This window comes from Vulpes lagopus, chromosome 22, assembly GCF_018345385.1.
Source record: "Vulpes lagopus strain Blue_001 chromosome 22, ASM1834538v1, whole genome shotgun sequence".
Lineage (NCBI taxonomy): Eukaryota > Metazoa > Chordata > Mammalia > Carnivora > Canidae > Vulpes > Vulpes lagopus.
In genome coordinates, this window is record NC_054845.1 from 25,053,553 (window position 1) to 25,080,500 (window position 26,948).

Here is a 26,948-nt window from a genome sequence, read left to right on the forward strand (position 1 = left end):
GGTTCCTCCTGCCCAGAGGCCACAAGATCCACACACACGGTCTCTGGGAAGTATATTTTATTTACATTTTTAAAATCTGTAACTAATATCTCTTCCTCCTTTCCACCCCCAGAGACTTGGGAAGGGAAAGAACGGGAACCTCAAAGACCTACTCCCCACATACAAACACACACCCCCGCAGCTCACGCCAGCAAATGAAGGTGAAAGAGAAAGAGGCCTGACCCCCCTCTGAGGGACCCGCAGGTCTGGGCGAGGGTGGGGTGGGGGGCCAAGGGGTGGGTCTCTTAAGAGAAGGGACGGAGGGGGCAAGTCGGTTGAAGGGGTTGGAACGCAGTCCGCGGCCCCCTCCTCCTCCCCGTGCCCTACCGCCTCTGCTGGTGGGGTCTCCCTTCACCCCTCAACACCAAAGCAGAGGCTGCAGCCGTTAGCGGTCAGGTCTCTGCACACAAAATACTTTTGCTTTGTGGTCTCCTGACGTGGTCACCACCAGGGAGGCATCTCTGTGGACAGAAAGTGCGGGTCGGCGGGACCGAGGGCCCGGGGCCCGGCCCAAGCCCACCACCCAGGGCCCTCGGGTGGCCACCTCCAGTGCAGCCTCGATTCCAGATCCCCAGTGCCTGGCACCGGGCCAATGTGCCACGTGGAGGGAACACGCTTAGAGTCAGCAACCACTAAGGGGATCAGAGGAGAGCCACCGCATGGGGGACAGTCCCAGCCCCTCAGCCCTGAACTGAGATGGGAGAGCCCAGGCGGGTCCCTGTCAACCAGAAGTCGCAACTCCCTCGGGCTTCCCAGTGCGTCTGTCTCGCGGGCCGCCACCAGGCCTTGGGGTCCAGCTTCCCTGAGGAATCCCCTCCCACGGCCCAAGGACTCCATGGCCCCCGCGTGCTGGTCCCACCTCCCAATCACACAGGGGCTGTGGCCCCGGCCCAATTCACATACTTGCTGAGGGCAAAGTCCAGGATCTCGGCCGTGTGGCCCCGGTAGTCGGTAAGCAAGCGGCCGGTGCGGGCGTCCCAGAGGCGCACGATGCCGTCCAGGCTGCAAGTGTAAACCACGGCGGTGCCTGCCTCCCACAGCAGCTGCACAATGCCCGACTACACCCGGGTGCCAAAGAGAAGGAGGGCGTCAGGGCCGGGGAAGCTGACAGGCACCCTCCCCAGACTCTCAGGGACAGAGGGAGGGGAGGAGGGAGGGGAGGAGGGGGCGGGCGACAGAGAGGCCCCGCCAGAGCTCCAGGCTGCCTGTACCTGGTGCTGACACTGATGCCTAAGGGTCTGCGTAGACAGGTCATAGATGGCCAAGGTCCCATCCAGGTAGCCAACAGCTGCCAGAGGCATCCTGGGCAGAGAGGAGCACCACTAAAGAAAGGCTCGTGGAGGGACGTGAGCTCACGCACCCTGCACTCCTCCCTGGCTCCCCGGCCCAGGCGCCCCTCGTCCCACCCTCTTCTCCACAGCTGTCCTCATCTCCAGGCCCAGGCCCTGGCCCTTCTCACTCTCACACTCACACGCTGCAGAAGCCCAAAGACTCCACGGAGTTGGACTCGCTCTCCTCCCCCTCTCCCACGTTGGGCTGGGAGGCCACGGTCTCGGGTCTGAACACACCCACCACCTGTAAACCACGGGGGGAGAATCGGAATGGGAGGAGGGCTGACAGGAGGGCTGACGGGAGGGCGGCAAGGCAATGGGAGAGGCAGAGGGGACGTGGGCAGCAGAGGCTCCAGCGACAGGCTGCAGGTCGCACTCACCTTGCCAGTGGTGGCACTGACCAGCTGGGCCTGGCAGTCCACGGAGCCAGTGAGGATCAGGCTGCCGTCCTGGTTGGTGGCGACACAGGTCAGAGGGCCCTGGTGACCCTCGGTCCCTAGGAGGGGGCAGACAGCTAGGTCAGGCTGCCCCCCAGTTCCCGAGTCCTGCCCCAGGTCTCCCGCACAAACACCCCCAGCGAACCCTTCCCCTGCCTTAGAGACCTTTTAGTACGTGGATCGGACTTCCCTGCTTCAGGTCCCAGATCCTGATGGTGCCATCTTCATAGCCGACCACAGCTCTCTTCCCTGAAGGGCCACAGGTACAGAGGAGGTCAGATGGCACCCTCAGGCACACCCAGCAAGGGAATGCAGGGGGTGGGGAGACAGGAAAGTAAGGGAGCAGACCCTGCCCCATGGAAGGAAGAGTGTGCAGTCCAGGCCGGAGAGGGGACGTGGTCTGCTCTGGGGCCTGGGTCCACACTCCGGATGGCAGACCTCGGAGCTGGCTGGCCAGGACCCGGAGGGAGCCCAGGAAGGTGAGTACACCTGGAGCCAACCTCTGTACACCCAGGGAAGGACGTACGGAGAGCTGCCCTCACCATCAGGGAGGACGCGGCCACAGGTAGCTGGGCAGTTGGGGCCTTGGAAGGTCTTGCAGTCACCATTTGGGACCTTCCACATCCAAGTGTTGCCATCAGCGGTGCCCGCCAGGAGGACAGGTGCCCGAGGGTGCCACTCCATCCACTGGGCAGAAAGGAAGGGTCAGCAGGGAGGCGCCTGTCACCCCATCCCGCCTAGGAGCCTGTCCCCTAAGCTCCACCCAAGCTGTCCTTGCTGCTGAGGTCAGCGGGGCCTGGACGGGAAACGGAGTAGACACCCTTGCTGCAACCTGAGAGCGCACTGGCTCAGAGCTGGCTGGGTCCGGGACAGGTGACACCGGACCCCCAAGCCCTCACCTCCCACCCAAGGCCCCACACAGCCAAACACCACTCTGACGATCTCACCTCCAGGTCCCCTGCTTCAAAGGACCACACTTCCTCCTTGGTGTCCACCTGCCACACTTTCAAGAGGCCACTCATGTCCCCGGTGGCCACTAGGGTAGAGTCGTGGCTGAAACCAGCACAAGTAACAGAGTCTTTATGGCCTGCAAAGCAAAGTAGGTAGAAAGAGAGGATAACGTCAGGATACCTGGTGCTGGCGACACATGACCCAGGCGTCCAGCCCCCAGGAAGGACCAGCTGGGAAGGAAAGAGGGGGGGTGTTCCCACCGTAACAGGTGACTCGGGTCACTGCCCGTGCCAGGCGCCAATACCCCCAGGCCTCCCTAGGGCTGGCAATGCTAGCCTCCCACTCAACCGTGCCTTGCTCAGGCTTACATCCTCCCCACTCTGTCCACTCCACGCCTCTGCCCCAAATACCTGCTCCCCCTTTCTGCCTAAGCCAGTGCTACCTCCTCGCAGACCCTGCCCAGACTCCTTTGGCCACTACCAGCTCCCTCCCCAGCACCCAAAACAGACTAGATCATCTGCTTTGAGGTCCTCAGGTCCAGCACAGGACGGAGATCAGTAAGTAGCTGCTGGAGGCATGAGCACAGCAGGCTAGCCCCCTAAGACCTCCAGGAGAACAGGACCTCAGCCGCGCCCCCTCACCTGCACACTCAAAGAGCAGCTCCCCATCGCTGAGCCTCCACACGAAAGCTTTGTCATCTTCACCCCCCGTCACAGCCAACGTGTTGGTCTTGGGGTCCAGGCTCACACAAAACACAGACGCTGTCCCAAGAGAGAGTCCATGAGTGAGCGGACAGGGCTGCCACCCAGGGTCCTGTCCTTCGGGAAGCCCACCCGCCTCCACCCAGAGCACCATGTCTTTCCTCCAGAAAAGAAGGGTGCGTCCAAGTTCTTCTAAGTTTCAAGCATCAGGTTGTTGGAGAAATCCCTCCCTACGCTTGCCAAGCTCCGAGTCCTTCTGCAGGGCTGCAGCCTTCACCACCCCAGACTGACGCTCAGACCAGAGCAGTGGACACGTGCAGGGCTTACAGGCTCAGCCGGGGCTGCCACCGGGCTGAGCACGGAGTGAGGGCACCCTGTCACTTGCCTTATTACGCACCAGTATTTGAGAAGATTATACAAAATATGCTCAGAAAAAGTGCTGCTACCGCTAATTTACGATAGGTAACTTCTTGAAAAGAAACAAAGACCTAGAGACGCTGACAAAGACCACAAATCTGTAAGGAGCAAAAGCAGATGGGACGCCGGGTGCCTGGGCGGGCTCCAGCAGCCCAGCTCTCCCCCAGGCCATCGGGCGTGAGCTCCTCCCGGGCCCTCTCCCTGTCCCGGGGAAGGCTCCGGGCACAGCAGGCGTCTGAGGTTCATCGGCGCAGGTGCACGGGGTTTAGCAGAGACCTACCTGAGTGCAGCGCGAAGGTGACTTCGCTGTCGTCCGGGCCCTCCATGCTGCCCACCACTCCTTCCTGGGGTTCCAAAACCCAGCCCTCCTCGTTGCCCTCTTCCTCTTCTTCCTCTTCTTCGAAGTCCACGTCTTCCATCTCCTGGGCCAGATCATCTGCTTTGGGGAGAGGGTTAAAAGGCGGGGCTCGGCAGCCAGAAGAGGCTTAGGCTGGGGTGTAGCCAGAGGGTCGGCTGAGGTCACACGGAGGGGGTGCAGCGGCGGGGGGGGGCACTGGGGACGGAGGACGCCGAGGTTGAGGACCCGGGGCTGGCCGGACCGTGCGGGAAGGGAGGACCGAGGGGATGACGGGAAGGGGGTGTGTGAGGGGAAGGGCCGGAGGAGGCGTCAGGGGAACCCCCACCCCTGCCAGGCCTGGGAACTACGTGTGGGGGCAGGGCAGGGAGGAAGGGCGACGGGGAGCGGCAGGAACGACCGGAGGGGAGGGGGCCGGGGGGAGAAGCAGGGGTCAGGGGCCGGGGCAGCGCCTCCCGTCCCGCGGCCCGAGCGGCGGCAGTTCTCACCCGGGTCGGGCGGGCCAGGATCCAGCTCTACCACCTCGATAATCTCTTCATCACCGTGGAAGCTCAGGGTCTCCAGTGGGGGGGTGTCAGCAGCGGCCCCGCTCTCCGATTCGGACTCCATGCGGCGCAAGCGGCCGATCCACTTCTCTGGGCCCAAACGCCTCCCAGAGTCAGCTCTGCGCGACGACGCGGAACTCGAGCCCCTCCTCCCGGGAGGAAGTAGGCGTAGGCGACTCCCCGGCAGGAAGAGCGACGGCCGCTAGCCCAATAGCGAAGGGGGCTACCCGGCTGATCCACCAATCACGGGGCAGAGCTGGGAGAAGGGGGCGGGCCGTGGCGGGGAGAACCCAAACTCCGCCCGGCCTGACTCCGCCTCCAACAGGAGGGAAACAAGCGAGCGTGCGCGCCTCCGGGGTCTCCTGGGAAGAGTAGTTCTCCCGGGTCCCCTCGCGGGCTTCTGGGAGATGTAGTTTCTGGTCTGTAGGCAGGACGGAAGGAGCGGGGGAGGCCCCTTACGCAAACTACAATTCCCGGCGGGGAGCGCGGTGAAGGGGGGTGGGATCTGAACATGGCGGCGGTGGTAGCTGCTACGGCGCTGAAGGGCCGGGGGGCGAGAAATGCCCGCGTCCTCCGGGGTAAGAAGAGGGACCCCGGGGAGGGCAAGGCTGCAGGGGATCCCCTTTTTATATACTCCCGACCAGCGATAGCAGGAGGTCATGGCTGTCAGTTCCTGCCCGCACCTCTCTGCGGGATCAGAAAGAGTCTGGGGGCTAAAAAAAAGATGCTCTCTGGAGGTCACCCAGCCCATCCCCTGCCCTCAAGTTCCGCGACACCTGCAGGGTCATGCTGCGAGAGGGAGCTCCGAGGAAGCCTTTTAGACTCCCGCGCTCCAGGTGTCTCACACTCACCGCAGTGCAGAGGATAGAGCCCCGGGCTTCTGGAGGCTTGGGTTCTGGCCCGGGATGATTGGCAGTTTGACCTTGGGCGAAGCAGCTCGTCTCTCGGGGCTTCAGTTTCCTCTTCTATAGAATGAGGGGAAGGAGTAGACTACCTTTAAGCTCCAGTGCTAACGTTCTGCAGTTTGAAAACCTTTTCTCCGATTCCCTTCCTACGTCTTATGTGAGCCCCACTGCAGTCCTTCACTTCCTGTCGTCCGAGCAGATGAAGAGCGACGAAGCTCGCCGTCCTGGCACCGGGGTGATGAGCCCGCAGTGACGTGGAAGTGGCTTTCAAAGGTGCCACCTCGATGGCAGTTTTCCCATTTCCCTTTGGATTCTCCCTGGCACTTGTTACTCCAAACCGCAGTCACTCCCCTTCCTCCCCTGGGCTCTCCTCCTCTTACTGACCTTCCTTCCTTCCTTCCATCCACAGGGATTCTTTCAGGAGCCACAGCTAACAAAGCCTCCCAGAGCAGGACCCGGGCACTGCAAAGCCACAGCTCCCCAGAGTGCAAGGAGGAGCCTGAGCCCCTATCCCCTGAGCTGGAATACATCCCCAGAAAGAGGGGCAAGAACCCCATGAAAGCTGTGGGACTAGCCTGGTGAGTTTTAACTAACTCTTTGCCCACCAACGGGGAGTGGCACAGGGGAGGGCGGGACCCAGAAACTTCTCCAAGTTTCAGGTGGTGAGTTGAATCCGAGGTTGTGGGGATGGAACTGCTTGGAGTGAGGATTGGACTCTCGGAGGAATGAGGCAAGGGGGGTGGGAAAGTATGTGGAATTGGAGACACAGTGGGTTTTCTGTGTAGTAGTAAGCTGAGCTAATCTGATTTGAATTTGGGTCCCTGGCTTTATTCTCTCTTTTGGGAGCTTGGGGTGAAAGGCAATTGAGCTTTCGTTGAGGTCACGTGAGAGAGAGTGTATTAGTTGAATAAGGAGCATCTAGAAGGTGTTCAGTGTATCGTTACTTAGATCTGATTCTGATCTTAATACGTATCGTTGATCAATATTAAAAGGAAAGGAGGGGGAAATTAAGTTTTTTCCCCCACACCTGAGGTGTGCCTGTACTTTACAGTGTAATATGTTTAGTTTTTCTGAGATAAATGTTGCATCTCCTAAATCCAAAAGATGAAAACATGTAAGAGAAAAATTACATCTCGTTTCATAAAGGAGGGAACTAAGGTTCAGAGGTGGGATCCTCGCCAGGTCTTGTGACTCCATGCCCTCTCCCCCACACCAAAGGCCTCCCAAGTAGTGGTTACTCAGATGGAGAACAGGGGTCTGGGAAGCGACATGGGGCGGTTAAGGCAGAAGGAACCTTTGCCGACACTTGGAGAGGGAAAGAGGGTGGGCTATCTGGAGAATCTGGCATAGTTGGCACGGCGGGATTGTGGGGGCTCATGTCAAGCAGAGCGTCAAGCTGTAGGGGACAGGAATGGAAAGGTGGGCAGAAAACCAACCACACGGGGCCTTTTGTGCTGTGCCTAGGAGTTTGGATTTGGCCAGGAAGTGACGGAGAGCTGTTACAGAGTTTTAAGCAGTGCAGCAGCAGGACCTGGTTTGCTTGGGGCCTTCCAGCAGCCAGTGCGGAGGCTGCATAGACACAAGAGGTATTGCAGTTTTTGTGCGATCGATGAAGCTGGAATGAGATTCCCCCAGCAACTCTGGCTCAGGCTTGGCCCCTCCCCAAACCCCATGCACATCTCCCCACCCCTAGGGCCATCGGCTTCCCCTGTGGTATCCTCCTCTTCATCCTCACCAAGCGGGAAGTGGACAAGGACCGTTTGAAGCAGATGAAGGCTCGGCAGAACATGCGGGCATCCAACACGGGCGAGTATGAGAGCCAGAGATTCAGGGCCTCCTCCCAGCATGCCCCGTCTCCTGAAGCTGGGCCGGGAGTGCAAGCCTGAGGAACACTGCAGCCCTCCCCTAGACTGTTGACTGTGGCCTCCAGACTGTGAAACCCTTTGGGTTTGGCCGGATTCTGGTCCTTGCCTGTGAGGTCCACCAGAGGGCGCATGAAGCCCAGGCCGCTGCCGGCCCCTGCCCTGCCCTGCCCTGCCCTGCCCCTTCCCAGAAGCCAGCCAAAGGCAAATAAAGTCATCCAGTGTTTCAAGCAGAAAGGAACCAGGAGTGGGCTTGTGCGTCCCTTGGGACGGGAGGGGCAGAGGGAGGGGTTGGTTACTCACGTGTGCTCCCTCTCACAGAAGCCCTCAGTGTTCCTGGCTGGATGGTTGGGGAGACTACAGAGACTTAAGTACAACAGGCCTAGGCTTAGGCCCTGGGGACCAAGCCTTCAGAGCTGCTGGCCAGGAGGGTGGGGTCCCACTGAGCCTCTAACAAAAAATAAAGAGAACCTGAAAAAGGACATTCAGAGTGTGAGGGGGAGAAAGCTGGACTCCTCTTGGTCCGGTCCAAGTGTCTTAGCCCCTCGGGGCCTCAGTTTCCTTGGTTGTCAGGGATTGAACTAGTGATTTCTAAGACATGGGTTCTATAACTTGAACCTGTGGTCCATCTCCCCCCGCCCCCCTATGGGCGAAATTGTGTGTACACATACAGCTCTGTGGGGAGGAGAGTTCATAGCTCTCCTGGGCTTTTGTAAAGAGTCCGTGAGATGCCACTGCTCCGACCAGTCCCTGCCAGACCCGGTATTGCAAGGTTTAACCTGTACCAGAGTCTTGCACGCATTACAGGAAGCACTGGGGCAAAAACATATTCGGTTATCTTAGAAAAGGCGGAAGACGCCAAGCCAGAATGCAGAGGTGGGAAGCGGATGCTCTGGGCAGAGCCAGACCAGCACTCCCAAAGCTCACACCTTAAAGAAACCAGAGCCAAACAGCATTTTAACTTCTAAACATAAAACTTTATTACACTTCTAGATATGTCCTTTTGTGTGATATATTTAGGACCAAGTAGTTAAGAGAAGTCCTAATTACACTCTCGGGCTGATTTGGTTTCCACCCCCACAACAGTGACTCTTGTTCCCCCTTCCCCTTCTCCGCTTGAGGCACTTGGTGTCACAAAGAAAGAGGCAGGTTTAAGGCTCAAGTCTAAAATCCCCCAGCACAAACTTTCAGGGGAAATCTTTCGCTCAAGGTCCTCCCCAGGTTAATGTAAAGAAAGAACACAGAAGTTTCCATGGACATCACAGGAGGCTTTCATTTCCCTCAGACCAGGTGGAGGACCCCCAGGGCATTTTCCCTGCCCCCACCCTGGCCTCTCTTCACCCTGGTTACTCCCTGGCCACACTCAGGATCCTACAAACCACCCCACCTCCTGACCTTCGCTCCTCACCTGCTGAGCAACCTGGGCAACAAGAAGCAAGAGATCTCTGATCAGAGATCTCAGAATCACCCAGGGAGGCCCCAGGCAGCTTTGGAGAATGGGGACCAGACAGCTGCCAACGCGGCCTGTCCTCTCTACCACCAGAAGCCATGAGAAGCCCAGGGTAGATGCTGCTTTTTATTGCCCCCTGTGCTTGACTTTGCTGACTCTCCTCTTCCTCCCCCACTCCAAACAAACAGCACATACATGCCATCAAAAGAAGAGGGATTGAAGCAGGGGAGACCCATGGGCACAGATCTCGTCTATCTTTGTAAGCTGGAAGGCGCCAAGGGTTGTCAAAGGAGTACAGGACAGTGGCCTAGGAGCGCAGGAGGCTAGGGACAGAGCTCTCTGGCTTTGTTGGGGGTTGAGGGCAGAAATAGCTCTGGCTATTATGTAGAGCCCAGAAGCCTAAGGCAGAGGTGGGAGGGGACACCTCGTCACCTCAAAGTCACTTCTACCTCTCATATTCCTTTTTGGCTATAGAATAGGCTCTTCTTGTCCCTCCCTGCAACCCCAGCTGCTAAGAAGAGTTTGGTGCCAGGTAGCAGGTAGAAGAAGGCAGCCAGCCCATTTTCTGCCTCGTTCTCAGTCTGCCGAAGGCAAGAGTTAGTCCCCAGTTCCTCCAGCCTGCCCAGGACCTGCACATCCGCCGCCAGAGAGGCCACCCATCCCAAGGCAGAAAAGAAACTGGGCATGTTACTGGAGGAGAAGGAAAGGGATCTGGGATCCAGACTCGGGTCACAGGGCCCAGCCCTCTAGGGAAGGGAGAGCCTGCGGTAGGGCGGAACACGGTGCTCCTTAATTGCGATCCCCAACCAGCTGCAGCACAAAGGTGAAAATGTAGATGATGTCCGTGTAGATCTGCAGAGCGCCAGTGATGTAGTCCTCCGGGCTGATGGTGTGCTTCCGGTTCCCCAGGACCAGCTGCGTGTCATAAGCCAGGAACTGTAGGAACAGGGAAGGCACGAGTGAGGACCCAGGGCGGCTCGGTGGCCAGAGCCTCCTTCTGGTTCTCCTTTGCCTCAGCAGATCTGTCCTGGGAGGCTCTGGGCCATGCAGTGTGCTTAGAGACACATGAACAAAGAGCAGGACACACGGTCTCTACCCTCTAGCGGTTCAGAGTCTAGAAAGGGAGAGAGACACCCTCATCTGTAACACAGCCTGCTGGGTGTGTTCTATAGCCGGCGGGTGAACAAGACGTGGCAAGAATTCCCAGAAAATCTGTCACCTCTTGACAGTGGGGACAGGGAAGGGTAGCTGTGGCCCCGCTCCCTGCCTCCCAAACAGCCTAAATTTAGGCTTCATCCATCTAGTTGCTCCTCCTCCAGCCCTTCAGCTCCCCTCCCTAGAGCGAACTAGGGCCTCCCCTCCCTAGGGCCTTACTCACCAACGTGAAGCAGATGGCCCCCAGAGCAGCATACACCATGTGAAGCCAGTAAATCTGGAGAGACGGGACAGGCGTGGGGTTAGAAATCCTAGCAAAGCACGGATCCAGGCAGTCCCTCAGGACCAGCTGCCCCTGGAATTCTGGCATCTGAGTAGGGAGACCCAGGAAGCTAGCTACACCAACGGACTACTGCCTCTTAGATGCTGGAAGCAGTTAGGAGTGGTAACACATTTGGGATGCCTGGGGCACAGTTGGTGGAGAATGTGACTCTTGATCTCGGGGTTGAGTTCAAGATCCACATGGGGTATAGAGATTGGTTTAAAAAAAAAGAACAGCAAAAAATCTGGACAGAGGAAACAGAGGCCATCCTCCAGTGGTCATATGAAACCAATCTCCAAAGTCAGGGTATAGAACTGTCTACTGTCCTTCTGGAAAAAAAGCAGGTGGTTGAGTTGTAGCTCTTGCCAGGGACAGAGCCAGGCAGGTCCTGGTTAACGAGCCCTGTCACTCCCCCCAGTCACAGCACTCAGTCATGTTTCCTTCAGCCCAGCCTGGGAAGGAAGCCCCCTAACCACCCTAAGGACTGTCAGAATCATGGAGCCCCCCAGGGCAGCCTGCTCACAGAAGGACAGGGCCAGCCCTGGTCCAGTAGACAGGTGGCCCTCCCAGCACTGTGCTCCCCTCCTCATGGGTCCCCTCCATCCAAGCCCTTCTTCTCAGTCCTAGGTGCCTCTCCCAGCTCCCTTCTAGAACCTAACCTCAGCTGTGGGGCAGATCTCATCCACTACTTCGCATGGGAGTTGTGATGCCGAGCAGGGCTTCAGGTTCTACGGCTCTCAAGGCCTTCTGTCTCCAAACAGAGATTACCTGAGCCCAAGAATGGCGCTCGTGTTGGCACCTTTGCTAGCCAGTTGAGAGCTTCCAGAAGTCAGAGGCTGCCCAGAGGCCAGGGCAGGGCCTCCTATAACACTTTATATGGAAGCATTTATATATCAGCTGACCCCAGCTCTCCCCAGACACTCACATATTTGAAGGACAGCACAATGGCAGTGACAATCCCTGTCACCATCAGCACAATGCCCAGGACACAGAAGAGGCCTGTGCATGAAGTGAAGTCCACCTGCCAGGAAGGGAGACGAGGCAGCTGTCAGATAAGTGTCACAACCACTGCCCTGGCTCCCTGACCAGGGAGTCCCAGTGCTGCCTCCTAGCAGGCATGGGACTCACCATGCCACTCTGAGGACAGACACCAGAAAGAGTTTTGCAGGTGCAGACAGGAGGGGAAGGGGACTAGGGTCTCTAAGGGAAATCTCTGGTGTAGAGGGGTCTGGGCCCTCGCAAGCCTGCTGAAGTGCCAAGCCTGGAGGGCCAGGTTTATATAAGAAAGGGATATGGTGTGGCCAGGGAAGGCCCCCCACCCCATACCCTCACCTTGGTCTGGAAGCAGAAGATGGTGACCGAAATGGACACCACAGCAGTGATGATCATGGCGATGATGACAGCTTTGGTTTCATACACACTGAGGGGAAGGAGTCCAGAGAGGCCAGAGACATAAGTCATGTAGGAATGACTTCCAAACAGTTGCTTCTAGAAGGATCCTGCCCAGCATCCCCCACCCCCTGCAGATGACTGCCAGCCCAGGGACACCCCTAGTCCCCCATAACAGACATTTCACAAGAGTGTGGTAGTTTGCCCCTGAACGTACCTGGAAATGGTGCCGGTCATGAAGCCCATGGCAAGAGTCTGAGGGAAAGACAGAGACAAGAGCGGAACACATAAGAAAGGCAGCCTTGGAGGTGTGGCCGTGGGGGACTGCCAGAGGGGACTGCCAGAGCAGTGGCCAGAAGAGCCTCAGGGCTTGGGTGGGTCAGGTTAGGGTGGGGAGGAAGCCACGGGCCACTTCCACAATTGTGTCCCCAGCCCTTCCCTGGGGTCAACCCTCCCTCGCCCCTTCTAGACTTACAAAGAGGGTCAGCAGGATGATGTTCCACGGGAATCGGCGTCTGGAGGGAAAAGAGACCGTGATTAAGTGACTGGGGCCAGCTTGGTATCAGAGACTCCTTTAGCAGAACGAAGTTCTTGGCTCAGGCGCTTAGAGAATTAGGCCCTGACTGGGGGAGGGGAGGCTGGCGTGGCCTTTGGTACCTGCTCAGGTGTTCTCTGCAGGCACAGCATGGGCCACTGGAACAGACCTGGCTCCATCTGCAGCTCTTACGCTGCCTGCCTGAGCCTTGGGTTCTTCCTATTTGCTAAACAGTTAAACTCTTACATACCTTGCAGATGTACCGTAAAAGTAACAGCCACGTAGCTGAATAGATCCCACACAGGCAGGAGACCTTGAACACACCTGAATTCCAGCTGTGCCCACCACCACTCAGCTGCTAGAGGGGGACCCCCTTCTTCCCCAGACACTTGGCCCTCCCCCCTCGCCCCCCATCATCCCTTCTCATTGTCTGTCTGGGACTCACCTGGGTCCCTGGCAGCAGGCGAGGGTCAGATAGGTGGCCAGGAATACAGCACTGGGAAGAAATGGATGAGGAAGTAGTCCATGGGCCCAGCACACCCCTTGGCCCCCTCCGGGCCCCATCTGGTAGCACTCACTGGGCCAGCAGACGGCAGACCCACAGAACCGTCTGGAAGTCTGAGGGGAAGCTACCCAGGACAAGATTACCCAGCCAAGGACACTGAGAACCTCTGAGAGGTTTGGGGTTTGGCCAGGAAGGAGACTGAAGGAGACTATGGAAAACGGACTAAGAGAACCGGGGGACCATTTGGCAGTATGCGTGTTGCCACCCACACCCCACCCCTGCTCTTGGGAGTTCTGTGGTGCTGGTACCCCTCCCTCGGTCACTCCACACACCCATACTTCCCAGCACAGCTGGCAGCTTGGTGGGCCCCTCTCAAAAAGTACTTTGATCCCTGCCTGGAGAGAAGCTGGTCAATGGTCCCCCCTCATCTCCTTGCCTCCCCTAACACACACACACACACACACACACACACACACACACACACAGGGACAGGAGCAGAGACTCACTAGGACACATAGTAGACAAACAGGTTTCTCCTCACAAAATCACCGACTGGCTTCCTGTGGAACAGGGGAGGGGAGGAGTCACACACCAGCTTGGCCCCCTCCCTGCCCAGTCCATCCAACACAGGACCCACCCCCACCCACGCTCCCCACTGGGAAGACTGGCGCAGAGTCCTCAGACTCACACAAAGGTGAAGATAGCGATGATGGCCACCGTGATGAGCAGCTGGATGGAGATGATGGAGTAAACCTGGAACACGAGTCAGGGGAGGGGCAGCCTGGTCACCATCACACCCATCTCCCCAGGAAGCAGGCAGCACCCCCCCACAACCCAGGAGCCCAAAAGACCACCTTTTACTGGTGGGGAGGGGGCTCTCTTCCTTAATTCCGAAGGCTGTACTCTTACTTCATTTCCACCGGAGAGCCCTCCCCTGCTGCAGCCCGTCCCGAAGGTCACCCGCAAGCGAGGAGTCTGGCTCAGACACTGTGCACACCCTCAGGGCTGACCATCCCCCTCCAACTGCCCCCTGACATTGCCCCTGCTTGTCCCATGTCTCGCCTGGGTTCCCTCCCTACTCCCCCTGCCTCACTGCACTAGCAGCCACGAGGCCTCCAGCTCGTCCAGCACTTGCGTGGGACATTTGGCGGGTGTCTGCGTACTCAGAGCAGGGCGCTGAGAGACGGGAGATGGCGGGGAGGAAGGCTATACACAAGCAGGATCATTCTGCCTTCGGGTTGCTTCAAGTCTCACAGGAGAAAGAAGTTTGCAGAGGCCAGAACACTTTGGCAGAGCCCATCTAGATTTTCCCAGATTGAATGTGTCCCCTGCCACAAGGTCACGGCGGAGAGGAGTGAGAGGGAACGTGGGTCAGAGGAGCTGGGAGCCCCTCTGAGGGCAGGGCAGAGCTGGAGAGAATTCAGAAGGTGGCAACAGACCTCCATAGGAATGAGCACCCCAAGGCTCACGGTGCCTGGCCACCCACCCCATTCCCACAGCCAAGGGGCCTGGTTACAGTGGCCTCTGGGCCCATTATCTCACCTTTCGGATGAAGGTGTGCCGGACTTTCCTGTCATCCCATTCTCCAGGCCCGAAGCTTTCACTTACTGCTCTCTCTTCCCCATCGTAGCCCTGGCCTGGGCCTGGGGACAAATCACATATGACCAATAGGGGCCTGGGACATGTGGCCTCAATCCCAAAGCCTGCATGACATTATCTCAGAGCCTCCGGTATCTCCAGCCAAAAGACAGGTGCCATAACTCAGGAACTGCTCATCCAGCCAGGTCCTCTAGATGCCCTCTGAGTGACCCAGTGCTGGCCTGGGCACCATATGGAGCCATGTGTCCCTGTCACAAGGGGGCTTAGGTGTGCACCAGTCCATCAGTGCGTATCCTCTGAGAGCTCCTTGGGTGAGGGTGTCTAGCCCACACCTGGGTGCTCTGGGGCGTGAACACACATGGTCCCTGCCAGCTAGGAGTCACGACCTAGTGAGGAAGCCAGGCAGGAGCAAGGCTTGGAGTAGCAGCCAGAGGAGCTGGCAGGGTCAGGACAGGGGCATGATGGATGGAAGGAAGAAAAGGAAGGTAGAAACACAGTGCTTATGTGTGGAGGGTGGAGAACAGATTGAGGGCCGTGATCTCCATCCAGCACACACGAGCGCTCAGGGATGGCAGGGCTCTGCGTGCCGAGGACAAGGCGTGACTGTGAACATGACTGACGCACCAACATTCCCACTGGAACACGTATGAACATGTATGGGCAGCTGAAAGCCAGCCCTGCTCCAGCATTTCAGAGGCTGCAGGGCTCAGAACATTCCATCAGTGCCTCCTTGGGAACTGCTTTCAGAATCCACACATGAGCCATTCGAGAAAAGTCCCTGCCTCTAACCTGGAATTTCTGACCCGACAGAGCATTTACCTGCTATGACTTTTATCAAACATCCAAATGACTTCCGGATGTTTGCAAACCTCAGCCATTACCTTAACAAAGGAGGGCCTGTCAGCACTGAGAATATTTATTTATTTATTTTTAAGATTTTTGTTTTATTTATTCATGAGAGACAGAGAGAGAGAGAGAGAGGCAGAGACACAGGCAGAGGGAGAAGCAGGCTCCATGCAGGGAGCCCGATGTGAGACTCGATCCCTAGTCTCCAGGATCAGGCCCTGGACTGAAGGCGGCGCTAAATCGCTGAGCTACCAGGGCTGTCCAGCACTGAGAATATAAAAAAAAAAAAAAAAAAAAAATAGGCTTCAGGTTCCAAAGGCGGTTCCTAAGAGAGGAGTCTGGGGACAGAGGTGGCAACTGTCTAGTTAGGACATGGAAGTGGCCTCCTAAGGTAGTCTCTCTCAAGTAACTGGTCACTTCACCCTGCCACTTTGCCATGAACTGTGTTAAGTTCTGGTGTGTAATATGGACTCAGTCTCCTTCCTGAATAAGGAGGCTAGCAGGCAGCCTGGGAGGAGGGGCTAGGTGCTGAGGAGGCAGGTAGGGAGGTAGCAGGTGGCCCAATGGGGGGGCAGGTGGGGAGGTAGCAGGTGGCCAGTGGGGGGGTCCTAGGTGCTGAGGGGGACAGGTGGGGAGGTGGCAGGTGGCCTGGTGGGGGGGTCCTAGGTGCTGAGGGGGCAGGTGGGGAGGTAGCAGGTGGCCCAGTGGGGGTCCTAGGTGCTGAGGGGCAGGTGTAAGGGTAGCCGTCAGCCGGGGAGGGGTCCTAGGTGCTGAGGGGGTAGGTAGGAAGGTAGCAGGTGGCCCAGTGGGAGGTGCTAGGTGCTGAGGGGGGCAGGTAAGGAGGTAGCGGTTAGTGGTCCCAAGTGCAGAGAAGGCAGGTGGGGAGGTAACAAAGACAGGGAAACAGAAGGAGAGCTCTAAAGGAGGTGAAAAAAAGGGATGAAACAGGAAGCTGAGACGGAAGGAAAAGAAGTGGCTCATGTGGTACAAGTGCCACCACATCCCCATCCCCCCCCTCCCGCCGCTGCCGCCCTTCAGGGACTCACCATAGTGCATGGGCATCGGGTGGATGGGGGGCACAGGCTGTGGGTAGCCAGCAGGGTGGCCGTAGCCAGGCTGTGGGTAGGCAGGGTAGGCAGGGTAGCCACCGGGCAGGACGGAGGGCTGCCCATAGCCCCCCTGGGGCGGAGAGCCAGGGTACAGGGGATTGCGGTCCTCATACGGAGGGGGTGCGCTGGGGTGGGACATGGCTGCTCAAGGCCTGAGGGGAGACCCCGCTGCTGGCACCTGAAACGGAGATAAGAGTAATCAGGGGTGCCCAGACTTGGCTCAGCAGGCCCCATCCACGCTGCTCCGTGGAGAGGGGACCCTCGTATCTCCTCCCTTCATCATGAGGCCAGCATGTCATCCCGCGCCCACAGGCCCTCCCCATCCCCGCAGTGCTGCCTACCCCACCAGCTCAGCCCCTGCCCCCCTTCCCATGCAGCTTCGCGCCCGGGGAAAGCAGAAGGCCAGGGTTGTGTGGGAGCCCAGAGCCGTCACTGGGCACAGGGGAAATGGGGGTGAGAGATGGGGGACGGGACGTGGGAACCTCCCCGGGCCCATTTAAGAAAAGCTTCCAGTGACCCAGGAAGAAGCCGGGTGGCCCCAGCCAAGCCGTGGGGTGAGTCACAAGGCCAGCTGGGACCCATGGAAGGGGTCACCCAGCCCCCAGGGCAGCTGGCAGGAGCAGCAGGCCTGAAAGGCAGAGCTGGGGAGGAGCCAAGGCTCAGTGTGGAGCGGGAGGGGGTGGAGGACAACAAGCTAGCCCCAGGCCGAGTGGCAGCGGGCTCCTGGCCAGCGGCTGAGTCAGGGGACGCCTGAGAGGCCTGGGCCAGGAGGTGCCCTCGGCTGGCCACCCGGGGCTGGGAAGCTGTACAAAAGGGCAGGCCAGGGACAGGACTTTCTGGTTCCTTCGAATAATAACTAAGGCGCATCCGATGGGTGTGGAGCAGCCTCGTTGGGAAGTGGATGGTGTGTGCAGGGCCCTGAAGCTCTTTTGGAGGGACAGACACATGTTTTGACCCCTGGGGCCTCTGGTATCTCCATGTTCCCCACCAGGGGCCATGGCTCTTGGGGAGGAGAGAGCACCAAGGAGTCGTACCACCAGGTCCAGCCTGTACCTTCTGTGCATCAGGAAGGGGAGGGCTGAGGAACGGGGAGGAGGAAACCCCAAAAACAGCTCAAAGGGACCCTCAGGTGGTGTGGCTCCAAATGCTCCATTCAGATAAGGGAATCGAGGCACAGAACAGTGCAGTGCCTCATGACCCCCCAAGGTTACAGAACTAACAGGTGAAAGCACAACCAGAATTGAGGCCTTTAGGGTCCTAGGTACACTGTGTGTTATGTTGTGCTCTTTAATTTTTATTTTTATTTTGTTTTACTTAATTGACAGAGAGAGCGAGCCAGGGAGCACAGCAGGGAGCCTGATGCAGGGCTCGATCCCAGGACCCTGGGACCATGGCCCGAGCCAAAGGCAGACACTTAACCCACTGAGCCACCCAGATACCCCTATACTGCGTTCTTGATGCCTCTCAGGCCCCACAACTGTCCTCCAGGCCTGGTGTTCCCCTGAGGCGGCAAAGATGGGGGCTTGGAAAAGCTAAGGAGGCCCCAGAAAGGCCCTATGTCCTTGGTAAAGAGGGGCCTTGACAGGGCCATGACCTCGTCCTGTAGCATCTCCCAAGGGGCAGACCTTCGGGCCCCAAAGGGAGGAAGCACCCCCAGATCCAGGCAGGCAGACACCCTCCGAACATCTGCCGGAAGGGAGAACCGGCTTCTCTTTTTAGGGTACTCCACGGAGTGTAGGGAGCAGACAGGGGTCTATCTTATCTCTTCTCTCTTAAGAGAAGTGGGAGAGTTCCGAGAGGAAGGTGGGAGGGAGCGGCAGCGGGAGGCATGGAGTACCAGGCCAGGCCTCTAACTGGGTTACTTTGAGGAAAGTAGACAGACCAGCGCGGCAAGGATGTGTCAGGTCAGAAATAAGAAAGACCTTTCTAGCAGTGAAGGTGGGACACAGCGACCCGAGGCGCCCACAGCAGGCTTGTGGTGTGGCCTGCACGGTGGAGCAGAGCCCGCCGAGCGGCTGAAGACCAAACGAGAGCAGGCGAAGACCAAACACTGAGTGTTGGGAGTTTCAGAAACAGATATACTAACTGCTCTAGGAATGTTCTGGTCTCACGTAAGGGTAGAGAAATAAGCATAAATAGTTGTAATATGGAAATTTCTGTAGATGTTTTAAAAGGAAGAAATGCAAGCTGGCTCTCCTCCCCTGAGGCAATTGGCTCCTTCTCCCTCCACCCCATCTCCCGCCCCTCTCCAGGAGCACCCCCCCCCCCCCGCTCCCCCCCCCCCCACACACACACACACACACGGGGTCTAACTCCACCAAGAGAATGAATGGCCTGTTTGTTGGAAGAGGTACAAACAGGTCACTTAGGGAGCAAGGCTGCCAGTCATTTTATGGCCATCTCAGCCCGGGGCCCTGTGACACTCACCCACCTGGCTGGCGGCACACAGGTGAACTGACTACACATGACCCAGGAGACGGGCAGGGAAGGCCCTGTGGTTGGAAGCCCCAGCTGGGCCACCACACGGTGATGTCACCAGGCCCTGGCCCTATCTCCTGCTCAGGGTGTACCTCTCTAAAATGAGGTGTTATGGGCCAAATGATCTGTGAGCTCATTTCCAGCTCGAGCAGACTGAATTATCTGAGCCACCCAGCTACGTGGGGCTTGCCCTTTGCCCAGCCAGCAGCTGGCTCTCCCTCCTTCCTCTAAGCCAAGCCAGGCAAACAGGTCCCTTCCCAGACCACAAGGGCTGGGGCCCCAGTGGTGAATCACTGAGAGGAGGGTCAGCCTTGGATGGGCTACCAGGACTCCAGGGGCCCCCTCCAGCTCAGAAGGCTGTTGACTCACAAGGACTCCCTCTGACTATTCTGGTTTCAGAGGAATTCACCAGTAAACCTGCTTGCTGAGGACACAGCAGGTCACAGTCCAGTTCTCCAAGGGCTTAGCCACCAGCCCTTGCTCCCCAGAGACTGGCACTGGACCACTTCACCTCACGCTGCCTCCATTTCTCCACCTGGAAAATGGGTTTAACACTATAATAGTACCCTCCACAGAAGTGTAAAAATATGCACGAGGCCCTTAGAAGGGTACCTGACCCCCAATAAGAACCATAAATGGTGGCTATTTTTAGTGATTATTTTTATTAATCCTTACAGTATCCTTAGAGTAGTCCAACACAGTGGGTAAGTGTTATCCCTATTTACAAACGAAGAAAAGAAAAGCCACTGTCCCAAGGTTACTTAGCTAGGGTGTGATGAAGTCAACCCCCGAGCTCCAAGACTCCAGAGCCCATGCTCTCATCCCACATTTGGCCCCCGTCTATCTAAGCCTCTCGCCACTTGTCACGGCTACCCATCTAAGACTCTCTAACAACAGAAGGCTTACATAGCAAGTGGACACTGGGCCATTCAGCGCCCTCTCTGTCCCTCCCAACCCAACCCCATTTCCAGACAACTGGCAACAGGTGAAAAGGGTGGCCAGAGATAGAGATTCTTAGCTGCCAGAGCCGAAAGCAAACCCACTCATCGAAGGTGAGCCAACCCCTTCATTTTACCAACCAGACAGGGAAGTACACTGACCTATCTGCGGTCGTGGAGCTGGGCCTAGGGCTCTCTGAGGTAGAGTCCTGGGCACGGAAGAGGGAGATAGTGTTCAGGCGAGTCGGGGGAGTAGCTAAGTTCAGCCACACGCCCCTCTGAGCAGGGCCGCCAGGGCAGGGCAGGAGCCTCGTGGGGCAGGAGCCTCCAGCCCAGGGCTGCCAGCGCCAGGCCTGCCCCCTGCCTGCTGCCCAACCTATACGAGGGCCCCGGCCACTTCCATGCCATCGAGGCCTCAGCTAAGGATGAAGGGCTGGCCTCTGCCTACATAGTAGGGAAAGGGGGAAGTGGTCAGTATTTACTTTCGTAGCTATGACTAAGGGTAGGAGCTGGAGAACGGGGAGTCCAAAGGGAAGGAGGGGAAAGAGGAGAGAGACAATCCAGAGGGGGGCGGGGGGGATGACTGGTGCCCAAAGCCTAGAAACCAGGAATCAGGTCGTCTGGGTTCTGCTAGGAGCTGGTGGAGGAGCTCAGTCTCCAGGGACTAAAAGGAACCAGAATCTTCCTAAAACACAGTAGGCCTTCACTTTCTCCTGAACGCACACTACAACAGGAAGCAAGGCTGTTCCACTTGCGAGCAGCCTGAATCATTAGAACATTCCTCCTCACCACGCCTGTCATCAAGACATCTAACTCTCCCTCCTCCTTGCCATGTTACAGATCTAAGTTTGCGCCGCCCCCAACCTCATGACCCCAATCCTCCCCATCAGGAGGGTGCCAGAAGCTCTCCTTTCTCCTCCAGACCCAGCATTCGGGCAGCAGAGTGGGTGGGCTCAGACGCAGGTTTTCAGATTCAGCCCTGGGGAAGCGTCTCCCTCCGCTGGAGCCATCTCAGAGCGGCCACCATACCCCTGCCAGCTGAGGTCACGCTCCCCTGGGGGCACCTGAAGGGTTAAGGCTCTGGAATCCACAGAGAAGGGTAGTGCAGCAAGAGGGTGAGGGTGTGTGTGTGTGTGTGTGTGTGTGTGTTGGAGGGAGGGGCGGAAAGGAACAGCTGACTGGTCCAGGCAGCCTGCCCTCCTCTCTGCCAGGAACGGATGCCCAGAGCCAGAATGGAAAGAATAGCTCAGAGCACGCATCTCAGGAAACCCCACCCAGTAGGCCCAGGAGCACAGCCCCTGGGCTCTCAGGACAGTCTCCTTCCCTCCCTTTTCCTTTACCTACCCCCCTACTCCCCCACCCCCAAGAACTCCCCTCCCGTCCCCACCCCAGCTCTGAGCCACCAGGGCAGAGGAGTAAAAAGATACACCCAGGAGTGTCTGGGCAAGTCACCAGGCCTGCTGCACACTGGCACACGGACGAAGAGGCCCAGAATCAACTTATCCTTCTGTCTGCCGGGCTTCTGGGAATAACAGGATGACTCGGAGGGGATCTAAATCTAAAACCTGAAACGTAAGAGCTGGCGTGGCCTTTAGGAATCATCTGGTTGTCTGACAGACAAGAAACCCCAACGCCAGTAAAGTTCCCGCCCAGCCCATGAAAGGCCCTCTCAGTCATGGGGTTTAGAACTTCCATTCCCAGCCCTGCCCACTGTCTGAGAACCCAGTAACAGACGCAAGCACACGCACAGCTGAGGCGGAGCCAGGATAGGTCACCCTGCCCCCCCCACCCCCGTCCTGTGTGCCCTCCTGCTCAGAAATAGATAAGAAGACTGCCAACCCACGACTTCCCTCCTGGCCTCCGGTCTCAAGCCAGGGTGGCCTCTCTCCCATCCGAGGTGGAGAAGGGTTGGGGCAACACCCTGGAGAGCAGGGGAGGACCCAGGCCCCACAGCTCCATCACCCTTCAGTGGGAGGGAATGGAGTGTGTCACCAGTGCAGGCAAGCTCAGTGACCCCAGCCACGTTGCTGGTCCCAATGGCCTGGAAATGCAGATAAGGAAGGAGGCTTCAGAAACACAGTCCCTAGCCCCCCTCCTCCTCTGCCTTTCATCTCCTGCATTTCCATCAGACTTTCAGGTCAGGAGGGAGGAGAGGCAGACGTAATGAGCCACCCACAGTGGAGAAGGGAGACTGACCTTTCCCTGCGGTGGGCAGGATGGGCAGGGAAGGGAGAGAACCTTCAGCAGTGAGTACTGGGTACCTGTTACTGGCTACTAAGGCAGGTCTGAGCCTGACAGCAGCCCTCTGATGAGGTGCATATCCTTCTCCCCACTCTCCAGAGGAGAAAACTGAAATTCAGAGAAAAACAGATCTAAGGACCCACAGCGGGCAAACAGCAGAGATGTGTTTGAACCCAGATTTGATGTCTGATTTTCGAGTTCATGCCCCGTCCTTTTACACCTGCTGAGTGTAAGCCCCTGAGGCACCCCCACCAGTCCCCCTGCATGAACAGGCCAGCACCTGGGGTGGGCTGAGGCCATAAAGACCATCTCCTTGTAGACAGTCAGTCCACGCCAGAGCCCTGGGCTAGAAGGTTGGGAGTGGGGTTCTTGTCCCGGTCCTAACTCCACCGAGAGTCAGGGTGGGCCACTCCACATCCCCGGACTCACTTTTCCCCTCCATAACACAGGTACACTGAACCAAAAGGTCAAGTTCATTCCAACTCCAACAGCCTCTGATTCTGAAGGAGCAACCTAACAGAGCACAGCAGGTTTCGGGGCAGAACGACCTGCTTCCTAAAGAATCTACACTTGGGGTCACTACCGATGTAGAACATCTATAGAGGCAGAGGCACGTGGCATGTTCAGGGGATGGGAGTGACCCTAACACCCTCTCCTCCCAAACTGCCCTCATACTGCCCTCTGGAACCTACGGCCAAGCTTACCCCAGAGCCTGCAGAGAAACAGTGGAACCCTGTAGACAATAAAGAGGACCAGGCAGGAGGGAGGTCAAGAGACATGGGCTCCAGGTGGACTCCAGTTCTAACCCTGCCAACCAGGCAAATGACCTCCGTTGGCCAACTTTTCCCCCACCTCAGCCCCCATGGGGAAGAGAGGGAGGGACCCACTACCCAGAACCATGGAGCCAAGAGCTAAAATCACCCAGCCAGGCATTTCCAGGACTGCTCTAAAGAACACACCCCCAGGAGATGTTAATGGATGAGCTCTGAAACAGATAAGTCTGAAAAACAATCCATACCCCTTTTGGAAATTCCCAGGGCACAAAGGCATACTCCGCCTCTGAGCCATCCTGCAGTGAGCACAACTGTTCAACTCTGCTGTAACCCACTTTCCCTCCAAACTTCCTTATGCCTGAAACATTTTTATCAGGGCACATCTAATTACTATCCTGTGGGATCCTGACCAGTCCACCTTTGTTTTACAGATCAGATCCAGCCCTGAGAATGATTCACATCCTAACTCTTAAAGTCCCTGTGCTTAGAGCCAGCCCTCAGAGCAGTCACATGAAGGACGGGCAGGCCCCCTCACTCTGAGTCAGCTCAGTGCCACGGTCCCACGAGGGACCTTCCTGTCCTCTCCATCCACTGCCCATGCCCCCACCCCCACCCCCAAGACACCCGCTATTATAATCTCCACGGTGGGATTTACTGCCAAGCGCTGGGGCACATCTACATAGCACAACCAGGAGACTGGCACCCCCGAACCTCACCTTTATGTAATGAGAAAAAATACAGATCATTAAATACAAGGACTCATTTTTATCTTCCTCCCTGACCAGTGCACTGAGTACTCTCAGTACCTGGCGCTGCGGCCTGTGGAGTTCTGAGCAGCTTCTTCAAAACAAGACCCAGGTTTTAGTCTAGAATCCCCGACCCTTAGGGTTGGAGGATTCCGGGTCAAGGCCATCCCCTCCAGGGCATTCCCAACAGAATACTCCAGAAAGCCCACATCAGCGGTAACCGGATTGTTAGCAGAGGCCTTCTTCCCAGAGAGCTGTGTGCGCCTCCCCCGTGGGCCCTCCAAAGGCAGGAGTGTGTGTTCCTTCTCCGGGGCTCTGCTCTTTCTGAAGGAGCCAGGGTCAGAAGCTCGGGGGGTGGAAGCGCTCTGAGGTAGGCAGCTTCCAGCTGAAGGAGGCCGAGCTGAGGTGGCTATTACCCCAACTCGTGATATGAAGCGCTCCCCACACTTATGGTGTAACCCATCATTACGTCTCGGACAGGCCCATTTTTACAAGTGAGGCCCTGAGATCATAGCACCAGAAGACAGCGGAGGTCAGGGCTCTCCACACTGTGTGGTCCCATCACTTCCTTCCAAGTTACAAACCAGGTCTCTGGTTAGGTCCCAAGCCTAGAGAGACAGGGACAGCAGGCGGGTGAAGAGGAGGTATGGCTCTGCCCCAGCCAAAGCAGCCCCCAGGCAGCACCTGGCTCCCCCCGCCACCACTGGCCAGGCCAACGGCGCCAGCTTTGAAACCAAAGCTCTCACCAGTGAGATGAATATTTCAGAGCCCCAAGGAACTGGACACCCGAGGGACCTGCCGTGACATCTGGCTCTGACCCTTTAGTTCCCAGGCCCACCTCCATTTATCCCACGTCCTAAGTGCCTCGGGCAGGAGGCCACCCCCTGGATACCACCCGAGGCAGTGGGGCGAGGGGACGCACACCCCGGAGGACAAGAGCTGAGCAGGGCCCCGGTCAGCCTCGAGCCTCCCAGCAGCCGCCCTCCGCCGGCTCCCGGCTCCCGGCTCCGTCCCCGCTCCCCTTGTTTTCCCTTTCCCGAGTTCCTGTTGGGTTTTCGCGGCGACCCGGAGGCCGCGGCGCTTCCCGGTCGTCCTCTGCCCGCGGGGCGCCGGCGGCTGGAGGCAGGTGGGCTGAAGCGAGGCGCGGCGACGGGGAGACCACCCAGGCCCGCACGGTGCGCGGCCGCCCGCGTCCACCCTGCCCTGCGCCGGTCCCAGCCCCAGGCGCCCCTCCCCCCGCGGCCTCGCCCCGCGCCGGGACCGGGTGCGCCGCCCCCAGACCCTGCGCTCGCGGGGCCCGGCCCGCCGCTGCCCCCGGCCCGAAGCGGGCGCCACCGGACGACGGAAACTTGCCGGGCGCGGGCCGAGCCCTCCGCCGAAGTTCGGGCGCCGCCCCAGCCCGGGTGCGTCCCCGCCGGCCCGCGGCCCCCGCCCGCCGGCCCCGCACCCCGCTCGCCTGGCCGCTCCGACGTGCGCTCCCTCCCGGCGCGGCTCCCGGCGCGGCTCCCGGCTCCCGGCTCCCGGCTCCCGGCTCCCGGCTCCCGCCTGCCCGGCGCAGCGAGTCCCGCACCGAGCGCGCGGCCGGGCCTGGGCTGCGCTGGGCTCCGCTGGGCTGCGCTGGGCTGACCCGGGCCCCGCGCCCCGCCCCGCCCCGCCCCGCCGCGCCGGCCCTCGTGGGGCGGGGCCTCGGGGCGCCGCCAGGGGGCGCTGGCGGGGGGAGGGGTCCCGCCCGGGGTCCCGGCTCCGCGCCCTCTGGCTTAAAAGCAACACGTGAGGACTGATGGAAACTTAGGAAACCCCGAAACGCGGGAGCGGAGCCTCCTCCCCACGCCTCCCGACGCCCTGCGGCCGCGCCTGCGCCCCGCCCGCCCGCGTCTTTCCTCGCCTGGAGCCGGCGCGTGGCGCGCTGCGTCCGTGGCTCCTGTTGCACCCGCGCCGCGCCACGGCCGCTTTTCTTGCCACTAGATCATTCCTCAAAAGCGTGGTTTTAGTGCCGCAGAGCGTCCTCTCTCGCCAGCCATGCTGACTTAGTGAGTCCGCTTCCTGCTGGAACACATTAAGTCGCCTCCCATCCTCCCATCCGAGGTGAGCATCCGCGACGATCCTCTTCTCTGGCACCCAACGCACTTCCCACGCGGAGACGGGCCTGAGAATCCCTCTGCCTCTGGGAGTCACGGCATCGCCTGCTCCAAGTGACTTCAACCAGGAAAGGGGGCGTTTCAGGGTCAGCAATCCCGACTAGCATTCAGGGGCCTGTCGTCGCAGCCCCCCACGCCACTCCCACCCCGCCACCTGATGCAAGGATTTCCTCCCAGTGACATTTTACAGGCCAGGAAACGGGTTATGCCAACTTTTGAGACATTGCCTGAGTTGGTGTGATTGCAAAGTCCGTGTTTTTTTCCATTACGCCAAAGCGGCCAGTGAGGACAAACAGCTCTTTATCAGGTGCTTATCTAGTGCTAATAGCTACCAATCAACACCACCCCCGATGTCTTTCCCAGCCCGTAGGGTGCTAACCTCTTCAATGGCAGAGATGGGGCCAGGACACTTGAGGAAGCACAGCTAGCAATGAGTGCCGGAGACCACCAAGACAGCAGAACCCCTCCGGATTCCAGGCCCATCACTGAGCCCTTCTCTGGACGTGATTCCCTCGGGTGGCCAGCCAGGCATTGCCATAGAGCAACACTTAGGAAGGGAGGGCCCATGGGCTTACCTGGAAGCTCGTAAGTGAAAGCCGTGCACCTACTAGCAAGCACAGCAAGCAAAATCACCTCTTAGATTGTATACTGCAAACCAGTTAAAATACAGATGTTTTTAAAATTGCATCCCCCCCCCACACACACACACACAACACACAGTTTGTATGTTTATTTGTATAGATATGATTTAAGTAGGAGTTACTTAGGGGGACTGGTGGACATTTTGGCAGGCTAACCACCCCCCAGCCACCCCGACTCTCCATATGAATCTAGTTCTTAGGAGCCACAGACCTCATTTTAGGAAGTCCCCTCCCAAAGTGTGAGCTTACCCGCCAGAGCTCACAAGAGCAAGTTCCCTGACAGCAGAATAGAGCCCTTGGTGGGATGTAAAGCCCCGCAGAATCTGGCCAGATCTCTGGACACCCCCTTCATGTCCTCTGCACTTAGCTTCCTTCTCCAGAAAGCACCCTCCACTTTCTGGAACTGCCAGAACAGTCTCCAAGGAGATTTGCTTTCCGGCCAGCAATCACATCCGCCTCGTGGGAAAGTGGAATGTGGAGACACGCACTGACAAGCTCCACACAAGCTCTGCTGCGTGCTTTCTTCTGAGCCCATTTTCT

At 58.3% G+C, this 26,948-nt stretch overlaps 3 protein-coding genes across 7 annotated transcripts; 1 reads left to right on the forward strand and 2 right to left on the reverse strand.

The window, feature by feature from the left end:
• Positions 1-42: 42 nt before the first annotated feature.
• On the reverse strand, positions 43-4,923 carry LOC121480518 (angio associated migratory cell protein). Of its 2 annotated transcripts, none has more exons than XM_041737079.1 (11): positions 4,720-4,923; positions 4,157-4,312; positions 3,400-3,519; positions 2,755-2,894; positions 2,350-2,494; positions 1,973-2,056; positions 1,751-1,866; positions 1,511-1,614; positions 1,251-1,341; positions 943-1,097; positions 43-500 (listed from the first exon to the last, which is right to left on the reverse strand). In XM_041737079.1, exons 1-11 carry the CDS (start codon positions 4,838-4,840, stop codon positions 425-427), a joined length of 1,308 nt encoding a protein of 435 aa, XP_041593013.1. In that variant the 5' UTR covers positions 4,841-4,923; the 3' UTR covers positions 43-424. The 2 variants fall into 2 exon arrangements, with proteins under 2 accessions (XP_041593013.1, XP_041593012.1); XM_041737078.1 differs by having other exon boundaries at positions 4,157-4,315.
• Positions 4,924-5,239: 316 nt separating this feature from the next.
• On the forward strand, positions 5,240-7,776 carry PNKD (PNKD metallo-beta-lactamase domain containing). The gene is made up of 3 exons (XM_041737088.1): positions 5,240-5,354; positions 6,091-6,259; positions 7,375-7,776. Exons 1-3 carry the CDS (start codon positions 5,288-5,290, stop codon positions 7,565-7,567), a joined length of 429 nt encoding a protein of 142 aa, XP_041593022.1. The 5' UTR covers positions 5,240-5,287; the 3' UTR covers positions 7,568-7,776.
• A 722-nt stretch (positions 7,777-8,498) lies between these two features.
• Positions 8,499-25,818, reverse strand: TMBIM1 (transmembrane BAX inhibitor motif containing 1). Of its 4 annotated transcripts, none has more exons than XM_041737084.1 (12): positions 25,515-25,818; positions 16,391-16,631; positions 14,442-14,542; positions 13,588-13,652; positions 13,406-13,459; positions 12,840-12,890; positions 12,335-12,374; positions 12,077-12,114; positions 11,803-11,890; positions 11,396-11,491; positions 10,372-10,425; positions 8,499-9,929 (listed from the first exon to the last, which is right to left on the reverse strand). In XM_041737084.1, the coding sequence occupies exons 2-12, from the start codon at positions 16,590-16,592 to the stop codon at positions 9,783-9,785; spliced, it is 936 nt and encodes a 311-aa protein (XP_041593018.1). In that variant the 5' UTR covers positions 16,593-16,631; positions 25,515-25,818; the 3' UTR covers positions 8,499-9,782. The 4 variants fall into 4 exon arrangements, with proteins under 4 accessions (XP_041593018.1, XP_041593017.1, XP_041593016.1 ...); XM_041737083.1 differs by lacking the exon at positions 25,515-25,818 and adding an exon at positions 25,077-25,271; XM_041737082.1 differs by lacking the exon at positions 25,515-25,818 and adding an exon at positions 25,086-25,270.
• Positions 25,819-26,948: the final 1,130 nt, after the last annotated feature.